The sequence below is a fragment of the Mustela erminea genome, chromosome 2 (genome assembly GCF_009829155.1).
Source record: "Mustela erminea isolate mMusErm1 chromosome 2, mMusErm1.Pri, whole genome shotgun sequence".
NCBI lineage: Eukaryota > Metazoa > Chordata > Mammalia > Carnivora > Mustelidae > Mustela > Mustela erminea.
In genome coordinates this window covers 129800090-129813654 of record NC_045615.1, presented here as the reverse complement: position 1 = coordinate 129813654, position 13565 = coordinate 129800090, and the positions used below count along the sequence as shown (strand labels likewise).

At 42.1% G+C, this 13565-nt stretch overlaps 1 protein-coding gene across 3 annotated transcripts in view; it reads left to right on the top strand.

Annotated features, from left to right (window-relative positions):
• The window catches only part of TMEM156 (transmembrane protein 156), a 54213-nt gene that overhangs the window by 34480 nt on the left and 6168 nt on the right, over positions 1–13565 (top strand). For 2 of the 3 annotated variants that reach the window (XM_032334100.1, XM_032334102.1), the window contains 2 exons: positions 706–825; positions 2697–2780. In XM_032334100.1, the coding sequence (XP_032189991.1) occupies positions 706–825; positions 2697–2780 (204 nt within the window). Of the gene's footprint in view, positions 1–705; positions 826–2696; positions 2781–10102; positions 12689–13565 lie in introns of those variants that run through there. The other variant, XM_032334103.1, reaches the window with a different exon arrangement.

Genomic DNA, 13565 nt, shown 5'->3' with positions numbered 1-13565 from the left:
GTTATGTCATTGATTCCTAGGTCTGCTGGCCACTGTATCTTTATGGGACCAACGGAGACAGTGCTAAAATATTGCTGGATGGGACCTCTCCTTCCGTGTGCCCACTGTCATTTGAATTAACTAGTTTTTACCTAGGGTAACTAACTGTATGTTTAATTAAGGTGTGCCCCTGATCTGATCCTTGCAGTGAGAGTCTGTGCAGAACTGGGTTCTGTTTATTCATGTGCCTTGGCCCCTTACATGCCTCAGTCCAGCCCTTCCTCTTTGTCTTTTTCTTTCCTCTCTGTCTTCCTTACACTTCCTTACACTCAATTTGAGGACATAATTTTTGACTGGGTGGCCCAGGGCCACAGTTATTAATTACAAATGGCCCTGATTCTGGGACTTGGCTTGTGGAAGTCTTGGCTTAGGGGTAGCAACCACGAGGAAACTAACACCAGCATAACCTGGAAGTGAAATCAACCCTAGAATCTTGGAATCAAAGGGATCCCTGGAAGCTCCCTGGTCAAATTTCCTCATTTAATACACTCACTTAACATATCAGGTAGGAAGTCAGGAGGGTAAATGACCCTAAAATAGGGATGGTTATATATGCAGCTTTTTAAGTTAAGGCCAGAGAATATAGTAGAACACAACCACCTCACTCCATGGCTTCTCTCTGTTGCATCACTTTATTGTATTCTTACAATATTTTTTTCTTCACAGATTTCACTTGTTCCATGAAGATCACTTGGTATGTTTTAGTTCTAGTTGTTTTCATATTTTTTCTCATCCTCACTCTCCACAAAATACTTGAAAGCCAGAGAAGAATGTGGAAATGGCAGAGTAAGTACCGAGGAATAAATCCATTGTTTGCGGCAATCCAGTTCAGGTCTTCTCTATAAATTTACATTCTTTTAAAAGTTAAATTTATTATTTATTGAGCACCTACTGTGTGTCACTGGCAGTTCTGGGTTAGCTGGGGAATATAGGCATGAGTAAGACACAGTGTTAGCATTCAAGGAGATTCATGCATCTTTGTCTACTTAGATAAGAGAGTAGGAGGTGAGGCGGGGGCAGGAGCTGACGGGGGCTGGAGGTTGAGCAGAGGCTTAGTGGAAGGGAAGGCAGAAGAGGGGGGAAGAACAGGTGATCAAGAATTTCAGAGTTGGAGATCTTGAGCAGAGTGGCTCTAAGTGATGCATAGGAGTAGGAGTCGATCTTTAATAGGTGTAAGTGTGTTAGTAGATTTCTGGCTGAGCAGAGCTATAATGTGTAATTGGAAATCAGGCAATGGGGATGATATTAAGAATATTTAACAAGTATGACACCGGCATCCACCTATCAGGATGGGCATTGACTTATGGCCATAGTAGCATGTACCCATTAACATGCCAACCCTTCTTGTGTGTATCCCATGCATATAATGGCTGAATTTCAGGCCTGAGGTGGGAGGGGATGAGAGGGAGAGAGAATCTCAAGCAGGCTCCACGCCCAGCACAGAGCCCCACAGAGCCCCACAGAGCTCCATCTCATGACCCTGAGATCATAACCTGAGCCAAAATCAAGAGTCAGACATTTAAGCAACTAAACCACCCAAGCACCCCTGTTGCTGGTGTTTCTGAGAGCAGTTTCATATCAAGTCTTGCCATTGATACTTTCGTATATAAGGCTAATATATAATAACATCATCAATATCATATATTTGTAGAATAACCATTTGCAGAGCATTTTCACAAGTTTTTTTTTCTTTTTTAACTAGATTATCCAAGTACTTAAACAGGGTGTATATGATTATTTTTACTTATAGATAAAAAAAACCCTGAGCCTTTGAGAGATTAAGTGTTTTTTCCAAATTTATATGGCTAACAAAAGGTCAGAGTCAGGGTGTCTGGGTGGCTCAGTGGGTTAAAGCCTCTGCCTTTGGCTCAGGTCATGATCCCAGGGTCCTGGGATGGAGCCCCACATTAGGCTCCCTGCGGGGAGCCTGCTTCCTGCCCCCCCCCCACCTGCCTCTCTGCCTACTTGTGATCTCTCTCTGGCAAATAAATAAATAAAATCTTTAAAAAAAAAAAAAAAGAAAAAGAAAAGGTCAGAGTCAAGACCAAGGTCTTTCTAATTTTAAAATTATATTATTTTTAAATAAACATGTTATTTGCAAATAGTGCACATTTTGAGTTTCTTGATCCATTTTTCTATGTAATTGCATACTAGGAAATAGAGACAGAAGCCAGTTAGAGAAAGCATCTAGAAAGCAACAGTAGCAGAAAGCAGAACATTTTATGAACATCCAGCCAAATGACAGGCTTGGTGGATTTTGAAGGCTTGCCTTCCAAATCCAAGTGTATAAAGTAATGAAACATGTCACACCATTTAGGACATTAAATATTATTAAATATTAAATATGCATTAAATATTCTGTACATCTCTATATAATAAGTAGTAAGTAATATAATATTCTATACATAAGAGCTGGTGCTTTTCACTAGAGACGACATGATGGCATTTAGGATAGTGGAGAATCCACTTGTTTTAGAAAGATTCTGTGTTTGCTCATGGAAAATAACTTAATGAGGAAAGCCTTTAAAGTCTTTTTACTCCGGGAGCTGTCGTGAATGACCCATTTTTCTAGGTAACCCTTTGAATCAACAGGGGGAATACATATTAAGAATGTGCTTGTTTATCATTTAAATATTTAATTTCTTTTCTTGGAATAGGTCATAAATACAAACCTACTTCTGATCTCCTAAGAGGACAGGATTCTGAGAAACTGCGGACCTTGAACGTGCGGGTTATTTCAGGTGAGTTTTTGCGACGTGCCAACAGAGGACGGCTTTGGGACTCCCAACCCTTCACCATCTCACTATAGAACCAAGATCGAATGATCTGAGCTCATTTAAATTAGCCTTGTTTCTGGGAGAAAGGAGCTGTGGGCAAATGAAATCTAGTTTAATATGTCTTATTATCAGGGGACAGTTATGATCAAAACCAGCTCCTTAAATAATGGAAAGTTTGCCTAATTGGCAAGAAGAAATTCATGTGAGTAGGCAGAGGAGAGAAAGCAATAAGGAAGAAGCCTTAGATTTATTTTTAAATGAGACAAGATACCATTATTCCTCAGAACCGCATGAAGTAATTGCAGAGTGGGCATGGCTTTTGCTGGAACTTTCGCTTAGCAGAGGGTGTCATTGTGTAAAGAGAACTTCTAATAGCCCCAATTAAAAAGTCCCCTGTCCTCTCCCAAGATACAGAAATGGAAGGAGGGAACCCTAATTAGAGCAGCTAAGGGAGCTGTTAACACAGACACTGTGATTCGATCTCCTAATTGCAAAGCCTCCTTCTGAATTCGAGCTGCCAGATCATATTAAAAATGAAGAGAGGGAGACTGGGACACGGGCAAAGTGCTCTTCTTCATCAGGGACATGTCATCTCCTCGACTGCGTGCAAACCGCGGTATGAGGAGTGACATTTCTGCAGCATCTTACATCTAGCCGGTGAGCAGGCTCCTTCAGACTTGGGGAGAGGTCAGATAAGGAGGCCTCAGGACTGGGGTCTAAAAGGTTCTCAAAGATGCAAGGACAGTGTGGACCAAGCCCCAGGTGCCCACCACATGCAGATCACCACACCATTTCCCTGGGAACTCTGTTCCCCAGGCTTTTCTTATCTATTTAAATAAGCAGGGACACAGACTCCTAGCTTGAGGAAAAATTGGATTGAGTACCCCTAAAGCACTTTTTAAAAAAAAAGATTTTATTTACTTATTAGAGAGAGAGAGAGAGAGACGGCATGAGAGGGGAGAAGGTCCGAGGGAGAAGCAGACTCCCCGCGGAGCCGGGAGCCTGATGTGGGACTCAGTCCCAGAACTCCAAGATCATGACCTGAGCCGAAGGCAGTGTCTTAACCAACTGAGCCACCCAGACATCCCAGAACTCAATTAAAAAAAAAAAAAATTCAGAATTTCTGTTCTCTGTGTTAGCAGTGTTCCCCTCTGGCTACTAATAAAGGTAGCTAAGGGAGTATATGATACCAGCTAAATGGAGGGGACATTGATGGAAGCTTTGTGCAGTCAGTGACGGTTTTGTTTGATTAATGACATTAAAATCAGAAGGTTGTTTCTAAGGCCAAAATTCATCTTTGGAGGGAGGAAATGGCATTTCCTCTCTTCTCCCCTCTTAGGCAGGACAAGGGCCTGACATTCACGCACCGGGAATGGTTTAACCTAGTTCTGCTGAGCTTTTTCCGTGGCCCCGGGACTCCTGGTCCTTGCTCTTTTCAAGTAATAATTTTGAGCACTGCAGCTTTGTCTGAGAAAAAGTCCATAGTCCCTCTGTCAATTCATAGACTCAGGGGGATCACAAATTTAAAGTACTTGCTAACCACAAGACTAACCTCCCGAGTTGTATTTCTGAGCCTCTGATTTTCATTCACCAGAGGAAACGGTCTCAGCCACCCGCTCCCTTTAATAGCTCTCGCTAAAAATCCTCTGGCTTTATTACCAGGTATATAATATTAATGTTTAGAGTGAGCCAAGGTGTGGTGACCCTTTTTTTAAAAATCAAGAGTCCTTTCAAGGCTTAGCATCTTTGAGGGTGGGGTGGGGTGGGAAGAAGCAGATTCTTTCTTGTTATTTATGATCCTTTAACCTAAATGCAATTCCCCCCACCCTCGTATTATAACTTGCTCTTTCTGAGAGAGAAATGGGAAGGAAATAATGTCTCCCTCGAGCGCCGTTTTTAAGGTCTCTCTTTGTCATGATGGATTCTAGGCAGCGGTGAGAATGTAGGGGGAAAAACGTGCCAGTGTTGTTCTCTGTGGAGCAGGGACACAAGTACAAAAACACAGTTCAAGGGAGCGGTGACCGCGGTCACATCCGGCGGGCAGCTCGCCATTGTCTCAAGCTATACGTTCCAGAAGGTCTTTCCGGTTGTTCATGTATGACAAAGGAAGTGTTGGTGGGGCGCCTGGGTGGCTCAGTGGGTTAAAGCCTCTGCCTTTGGCTCAGGTCATGATCCCAGGGTCCTGGGATCGAGCCCTGAGTCAGGCTCTCTGCTTGGCAGGGAGCCTGCTTCCCCCGCCTCTCTGCCTACTTGTGATCTCTGTCTGTCAAATACATAAAATCTTAAAAAAAAAAAAAAAAAAAAGAAGTGTTGGTACACACGTACACATGGAGGTAGATAGACTCACAACCTCAAAAGGACGACAGAGAAATAAAGCGAGCTTGGCAAGCCCCTGGCCCCACGTCCTGGAGCACAGTGAACATGGGCAGAGGAAGGCATCTCTTGGCTGCAGAATGCCGTGTCGCAAAGCGTCAAATCCCCAAGCCGTAATAGGTCTCCAGTATTTCCTTCCTTGCTTTGAGAGGCGTGACGGCTTCTGTTGCCTGTCTTGGCATGAATCGACTTTACGTTTTATTCCATCGATCGTTATCTTCACGCAGGTGGTGACTCTCTCACTCAGCTTTGGGTCCTTGTCCCTGCCATTATACCTGGCTCATAGTTTGTGCACAATAAAAGCTTATTAAATCACACAAAGCCTAAGGGGAAATGAGGGTGGAGTCAAAAAGAGCAGATGAGCAAGAAAGTTACTTTGGGGTTTGGGAAAGAGCCAGAGAGTGATGAGTGGGACCGTAATCCGACGTCATTAAAGACTACACAACTCTAGAGAATTGCCAAGGACGCCAAAGAATCGTGGAACACGTTGACCATCCTGAAGAAGAGATTTGGAGAACTATGCAAACGTCCATTTGTGTTTGACGTCCAACAGTGTTTAAAGGGTTGGTTCATATCAGGACACCAAAGTCAGGGGCAGGAGCAGTGGACCAGGACCCTGATCACTGCATGCAAACCACAGAAATCAACTTGGCTGGTTTGGCCAAAGGGAAGCCTATTGGAAAACCAGTAGGTAACTAGAAATACCAGGAATGTTAAGCATTCAGAGGTTGGAAAATGAACACGAAAATGAAAAATCTTGGGGCGCCTGGGTGGCTCAGTGGGTTAAGTCTCTGCCTTCGGCTCAAATCATGATCCCAGGGTCCTGAGATGGAGCCCCGCATCGGGATCTCTGCTCAGCGGGGAGCCTGCTCCCCCACCCACACCCTGCGCCTGCCTCTCTGCCTACTTGTGATCTTTCTCTGTCAAATAAATAAATAAAATCTTAAAAAAACGATTATAAAAAAAAAAAGAAAATGAAAAATCTTGAAAACTTGAAATTCTTCAACCTTCAACAACTCAACCAAAATCAGTTGAACTCCAACTCAGGGCCGGGCATCATGCTAAGCATTGATGTTGAGACAGTGGCCCGGACCAGCACCATCTCTGCTTTCATGGAACTGGTGTCCTAGTTAAGGAGATTCTACTCCACCCCATTGCCTTTGGAGAACAAAAACCTAATTAAATTATACGCATTCATTAAGCAACTTTCATGGACATTTTATTTCTTTTCACAATCTCGCTTTTTTTCTGATGCTAGGAGACTTTCAGTGACTGCCCCACAGCCAGTTCCTGGCAGAGTGGGGGTTCAAACTTAGTTCTGTCCAGCGGGCTTTCTGGCACACGGCTTATGGGGTATGGTGAACCGGGGAGTTTACTCGTGGTGGTTCAAGCCACAGATCAAAACTCACCTTGTTCTTTTACAGTTAACACTGAAACCGAGATGAAACATTTTCTCAATGCTCTGGAAGGTTGTAGGAGCTGCTGTGTGACAGTGTGAGTCAGTCACCCTCAGAGTAACATTTAGCAGTAGTGAAATGGTTTTTTTGTAGTTAATGTGGGTGGGTTCTTAGGGACCGTGAAGCAAGAGAAATGGATTTTTATTGTGAAAGAGAATTACTAAATGCCAAAGGGAAGTAGATGACCCAGTAATTTGTCTTACCCCAAAATATAACTAATGGCAGAGTAAAAATCGTAATTTGCAACATGTTTATGGCCAGCATAATAAAGACTAAGCTGGTTTCGATTTCCAACAGAAGCGAAGATAAATTACTCGTGCCAGATGTCCCATAACCAAGCAAAGTAACATGGAAATTTAATTTTTACTTGCTTAACTATAATATTTATGACTCTTAGAGTACGGATTTGGGTTCATAAAACAGTAAAGGTTGGCGCCATCTGCTTGATTACAGAACAGAATGCAGAGGGTGACTCTCGGTGCAGGAAGAATTTCTTAAGTTGGAAGAATCTATAGGCAGAATAGGACGATTTATTCTAACTCATCCATTGAATGTCTTTATGAGCTAACTTTTTGTGCTAGGTCAGGAAAACTTGATGATAAAACACGTACAGATCGACATCTTCTCCCTGCCTGGACCAGCCTGCCTGCCTTGCTCCTCCCAGCAGACCTCCCCTCCTCCCACACTGCCTTTGTTTAGTTCACCCCGAGCCTCACTTCTGATCTTAGCTCCACTGACCCTTCCTCAGGGAAATCCTATTGGACTTCCTAGACTAGGTCAAGTCCCCTTCTCACACATCCTCATAAGACCACACACCTCTCTCTGTGCCCGTTGTCACCACTGTTTTATTATATATGTGTGTTATTATTTTTTTTATTTTTTAATTTTTTTATATTTAATTTATTTTTTTTCTTCAGTGCTCCGAAATCCATTGTTTATGCACCACAATGTGTGTTATTATTTGGTCGACGTGGCTCCCATGAGCCACTTAGCTCCTTGAGATCAGGGCCTCTACCTGGTAATATTGATCACTGCCTCCCCAGCGCATAGCCTCGTGCCTTTGAGGGCACAGAACAGGTATCTAATAAATATTTGTGAAGTGAATACAACTTGACATTGACTATGTGGAAAGAATGGCTGCTGCTGTCTTACAAAGACCCTTCAAAACCCTTTTACCCTCTAAATTATAACTTTTAAACCCTTCATCAGCTTCATTCCTTGGAGTGCTAAGGATGCCCGCAGTGTGAATGTGCTGGGAGCTGCAACAATGGCTCGGAATATTGGCAGCTGTCGGTTCTCCTTAGCTGTTAATTCTAGGTAATTTTGCAGTCATGTGCTTTCCCATCCTCATTTGATTTTCACACTGGCCAGATTGGGAACAGCTGAGTGTTTTAGGATCACTGTTAACAATAACGGATGGCGCTCCCAACGTAGTAGAAAGTTGGCTCCTTGAATAATGGCAATCTATTTTAAGCTACCATAATTGGTTCTATTAGCCCCGAAAAGCAACTAGCTATCTTGGGCTTGCACAAAATGGCCCAGGTTTTTGTGCCATGCAAAGGTCGGAAGGATGCCTAGCAGTGTGGAAGTTCTGCATTCCTAGGGCAATAAGAAGAAAGAAGACTGGGGTGCCTGGGTGGCTCAGTGGGTTAAGCCGCTGCCTTCGGCTCAGGTCATGATCGCAGGGTCCTGGGATCGAGTCCCACATCGGGCTCTCTGCTCAGCGGGGAGCCTGCTTCCTCCTCTCTCTCTCTGCCTGCCTCCCTGCCTACTTGTGATCTCTCTCTGTCAAATAAAATCTTTAAAAAAAAAAAAAAGAAAGAAAGAAGACTGGAGGGTTTTGGGGAGCCAAATTAGAGAACTGAGTAAGAATCACCAAACCATCTGAAAACGTCTTTATCCATCTTGACTGCAGTAATCTTTGAAGATTAACACGAATCCCTTCATTTCTGGAGTAACTCTTGTAAGGAAAGCAAGTACTTTGTGGGCAACAGTGTAGGCATTATCGCCATTGTCCCCGCGGAGTTGTGGCTCAACCTCCCCAAGTACAGGGACAGGAAGGAAGGGCCAAGGTCCCCGTTTCCGAGGCCAGCCAGCCATAGCTCAGCCCTGCTGAGTGCATACTTGAGTCCTCCCCAGTTTCAAGCAGACTCCTCAAGCAGGATTAAAAAGGTGCTTGGAAAAATGCTCTGTTTTGCACTTGGTAGGGCTTTCTATTTTTCAAAGTACATCAAAATACCCCTTAATTACCTCGGTTACCCTTATCTTTAGTTTCTTCTTGTAGCTTCGAGGCAGCCCCAGAGCTTGCTGAAGAGCTTTGCTGAGGTCACGAGGAAGTTTAGGCGTCACTGCTGAAACTTTAAAGACCTAAAAGATCTTTTTTGTTTTTTGTTTTTAAAGACTTTATTTATTTATTTGACAGAGAGAGATTACAAGTAGGCAGAGAGGCAGGCAGAGAGATAGAGGAGGAAGCAGGATCCCTGCTGAGCAGAGAGCCCAATGTGGGACTCGATCCCAGGACCCCGAGATCACGACCTGAGCCGAAGGCAGCTGCTTAACCTACTGAGCCACCCAAGCGCCCCAAGACCTAAAAGATCTTTAAAAAGAGGTCAGGGCCCTGCTAGGGGAGGTGGCCTGGCCGCACCACCCACAAGGCAAAACCGGGGCGACCCATTGGGACTAGACCCAACTCACGGCCTTCCTTCAGTCCTGAGGGCTCAGGCTCCAACAATGGTGGCCCACCAAAAAAAGATCCATTGTGTGATCCAGCTCACAAGACAGGTTTATAAGAGCGGAAGGCAATACAGTTGAGAGAAAATATGGACCAAAACACTTCTGATAGCTAACACATGTGCCCTCTCTGCTTCGACAAAACCCTGTGGGAAGTCAAATCACTGCCAAGGCCTGTTGGGGAGGTCTTAAAGGCAGAGCCCTTTGCCAACACAGCTTGGAAGGCCTTCTTCCCCGTTTTAGGGGTAGCCTGATTATTTCATTTCACACAGCACTTTCCACACTTAAAAGGCTTTGACCTGGGAATGATGTCTGAAGATAACTTTGCATGTTTCTGTTGTGATTATGAGTTGGTTTTATAGACCAACCCTCTGAGGCAATCTTCTTTGTCTTATCCCCAAATTCCTAGGTGGCTCCCCGGAGTTGACTTTGTACTGCTTATACCCACACACTTTTGTTGAGAAAAATGAGGCTGAAGAAATTAGATGACGTTCTTTCAGTCATTCGACATGTATTTTTACTTATTATGTGTCACTCTCTGAGGTTGGTTCTGGGGAATATAGTGGCATGAAATACAGTCTTTGTACACAGGGAGGCGGACAAAGAAGCAATTACAGCAAAATTGGGTAAATTCACCATTGGAGGAAGAGAGGTCACAGAAGATTACATGTAGTATGGATATCTAGCCCTGTTTACCACTCCCTCTTCTGTTTTTCTTTCTAGCAGTTTTAACTTTCCAATTCCATTACCAAGTAGAGCTGAGCAAGTAGTTTGGGAAATACAAATATAAAAAATTGATGGGGCAAATTCTCCAAGCAACCAAGAGATCCTGGCCAGGATGAGGAGGTTTTAGATGTATCTTCCCTGTGGGAGATGCCTCTTGTCTTTGACATGAAAATCATCGGGAACAAAGGGAAGAAAACACCTTCAAGTTTCCGTGACTCAGTGGGAATCAAGAATTCCTTTGGAAGGATGAACTGAGGTTAGCTGCCAAATGTCATAGAGATAAGACACTTTTGAACAGTGATAGAGATACAAAAAGAAGAAGAAGAAGAAGAAAGAAGAAGAGGAAGAAGAAAAAGAAGAAGAAAAAGTAATACCAGAGGGCAATCTGGACCATGTCATGGGCATTGTGATGGGAGTTTATTCAAGGACATAAGTCATGGGGTTTTATTTTTAATCAAAGTTTCTACTGCTGGAAATTTATTTTGTTCACCAGATTCAGCCAGGTCAAAACTCATCCTGAGGTTCTTTTTAATTTTTTAGTCTCTTCTGAGGTTCCTGAAAGAAAGTCAAAGAAATGTTTCTTTCCGACCTTTGACAAATTCATGAATAGACTTCTGTGAAGATTTAAAACATTCCTGACTGCTTCTGCTGCCGTAGCTAATGCTGGTGAATGAATATTATTTGAAACAAATTCTATTTCCCAGTGTAGAACTAGAAAAATATCCCACCCATCTAAGCTATTCTGAAAAAGGCATTAAAATGACATATATCCCACCTTTTTGCCTTTTTATCAATTTTTCAGAAGTTTTCCTATTAGCATATAAGTTACAAGTCCTTGGATACTAGGAGAAGCAGAATATAATGTACCGCTAGAGAGTTATTTTGGACTAGCCATCATTTTGACAGATAACAGCTTTCTGTAGTAAATTATGGTTATATACCATATTATACAACGTCAGCAAACCAAATGAATTAGCAAATGATGAGCAGTTTAGCTTTCCGACCAGAAGAGCACTGCTAATTTTCTTTGGTAATTATTTAATTTCGTGAATAGGTTCTTTTGATATTTTAGCTTTAAAAAGCACTGTCTCCAGATCTCAAATTCTGGACATGATAAGACACGTTGTCAAAAATTGTCTAAGCAATTATCTGCATGGCTAGTTCATTCTGAAGGCTTAATGTGCATGAGAATGGACTGGGATGTCTATAGAATTTTAGGTTCCTGGACCATTTTCAAGGGAGATTATAATTCAGTAAATTTGGGACAGGGTCCTAGAACCTACATTTTAAAATTATCTTCTTATGTTGTGCAGTCCAAGGGTCCATTGATGGCTTTAATTGTTTTCTATTATTGTGTGACAAAGTACCACAAATTTCAGTGCTTAAAATAACACACCTTTGTTATTTCAGTTTCTGTGAGTCAGAAAACTGGGCACAGCTTTGCCGCATCTCAGGGTCTCACACGACTAAAGTCAAGATGCGAGCTGGCCTGTGTTCTCATTTGGAGGCTACTCCTAAGCTCCTCTAGGTTGTTGGCAGAATTAATTGCTTTGAGGTTGTACCCTAAGGGCCCTGGCTTGCCCTCTGTCCACCAGAAATTGCCACGGGCCCCAGGGGCTACCTGTGGACTCAGGCTACCTGGCTTTTCCAGATACAGTTTGTAGCTTGGCAGTTTGGTTCTTTGAAGCCCCACAGGAGATCTCTCTAACATCTGGGAGGGCCCAGTCTTCTTTGTAAAGGCTTTTATCTCATTAGGTCCGGCACACCCTGAATGGTCTCTCTTTTCCATGACTCAACATCAACTGATTTGGAATGTTAAATACACCTGCAAAAATCTCATCTTTGCCATATAATGTAACCCAGTCACAGGAACGAAATCCCATTCATGGTCCTGCCCATGCTCAAGGGTTGGGGACTACAGGGGACATTCCACCAGGGTGTGGGAAGCTTGGGGGGAATGGGGAGCTACCTTAGAGTTCTGCCTACTACACCCACCCTCTGAAAAGCACAGATTTAGAAGAATAAAAATCCCAGGTTCCTAGGAACTTCCAGTGTGAGACAAATAGGGATGACAGAACAAGCCTCATAGATGTGATTTGTACTTACTGACAATAAGGTAAAAATAAAAAATGTTGAGGGGATCCAGCGCAATGAGGAGGAAAGCAAGGAGACAAGAGCTTTTGTCTAGGTAGAGACTGGTCTCATTTCTTCATCATTGCCTAGCCAGTCAGGAAAGCTTAGAAGGCTAAATCCTCTGTAAGAAGAAATTCTAGCTTTGGTGATTATTTTAGCATTTCCGTAGGAATGGAAGGGTCCTCAGTGTCTGTGGAAATAGTTCCCAAAAGTCAGCTATTCCTGCCCATTAAAGAGTAGTTGCTACTTTTTAATATCTCTAATTAAGATCAATAATTTTCTGGAAAATTTTCCAAAACCTGATACCAGAAGAAATAGAAAATATAAACAAAACAATGATTGTAGAAGAAATAGAAAATTTGTCAGTTATCCCTCAAAATGTATCAGAAAGAACATTTCATAGGAACATTTTTACCAATCTCCCAAAAAACTGCTATTTCTAGTGGTATTTAAACTGTCATTGACCATAGGAAAGGAGAAAAAAAGGATGTTTTCTAATTCTATTGTGAAAGAAATGTTAATAACATTTAAAACTAAGAAAGATTGTGTCTAAAGTGAAATCACTGAGCGATCTTATTTATATGTATGCAAAAATTGTGAACAAATATTAGCAAAAAAATCCAGGAGTAGCAGAGTTTAAAAAATGTATGTATATATATAGACACATACAACTCCTACTATGATCAAGAGAAGATTATTCCAAGAATATAAGAACAGTTCCAAGAATATAGGAACACCATATTTATTAATGTCACTTACATTAATAGATCAAAGGGAAAATTTCTTTGGTTATCTCTACATATCCTAAAAATGCATTTGACAAACTATAAGGCCCATCCTTCCTAAAACCCCCAATAAAAATCAGATAACTACGTACTGCCTTCACATGATAAAATACATCTGTCTCAAACAAAGAATCATATTTACCAGCGAAATGCTAAAAGCATGTCTGTAAAGCCAGGAACTTTCAAGGATGTCTACAGCTGACACTTTATCTACCATTGTCCTAGCAGTACTGGTCAACACAATTAGGTAAGAGACAGGGATGCCTGGTTAACACATTGAAAAGGCCAAATGATCACTTTTTGTGCACCTGGAAAATTTAAGAAAATTCTCTAAAAAAATTCTTTAAAAATAAAATTCAGTAAGGGACAAGGTATGAGATTAAGACAAAAAAAGTCAATAGCATTCATACCTTTAAATAACAACCAGTTAGAAGACATGGCTGCATTCAAAACAATCATAGCAAGATAAAATAACTCAGAATAGAATTAATATAAAGAACTACACAAGCTCTTTCTAAAGGAAACTTCAGAAAAATGCTCCCAAG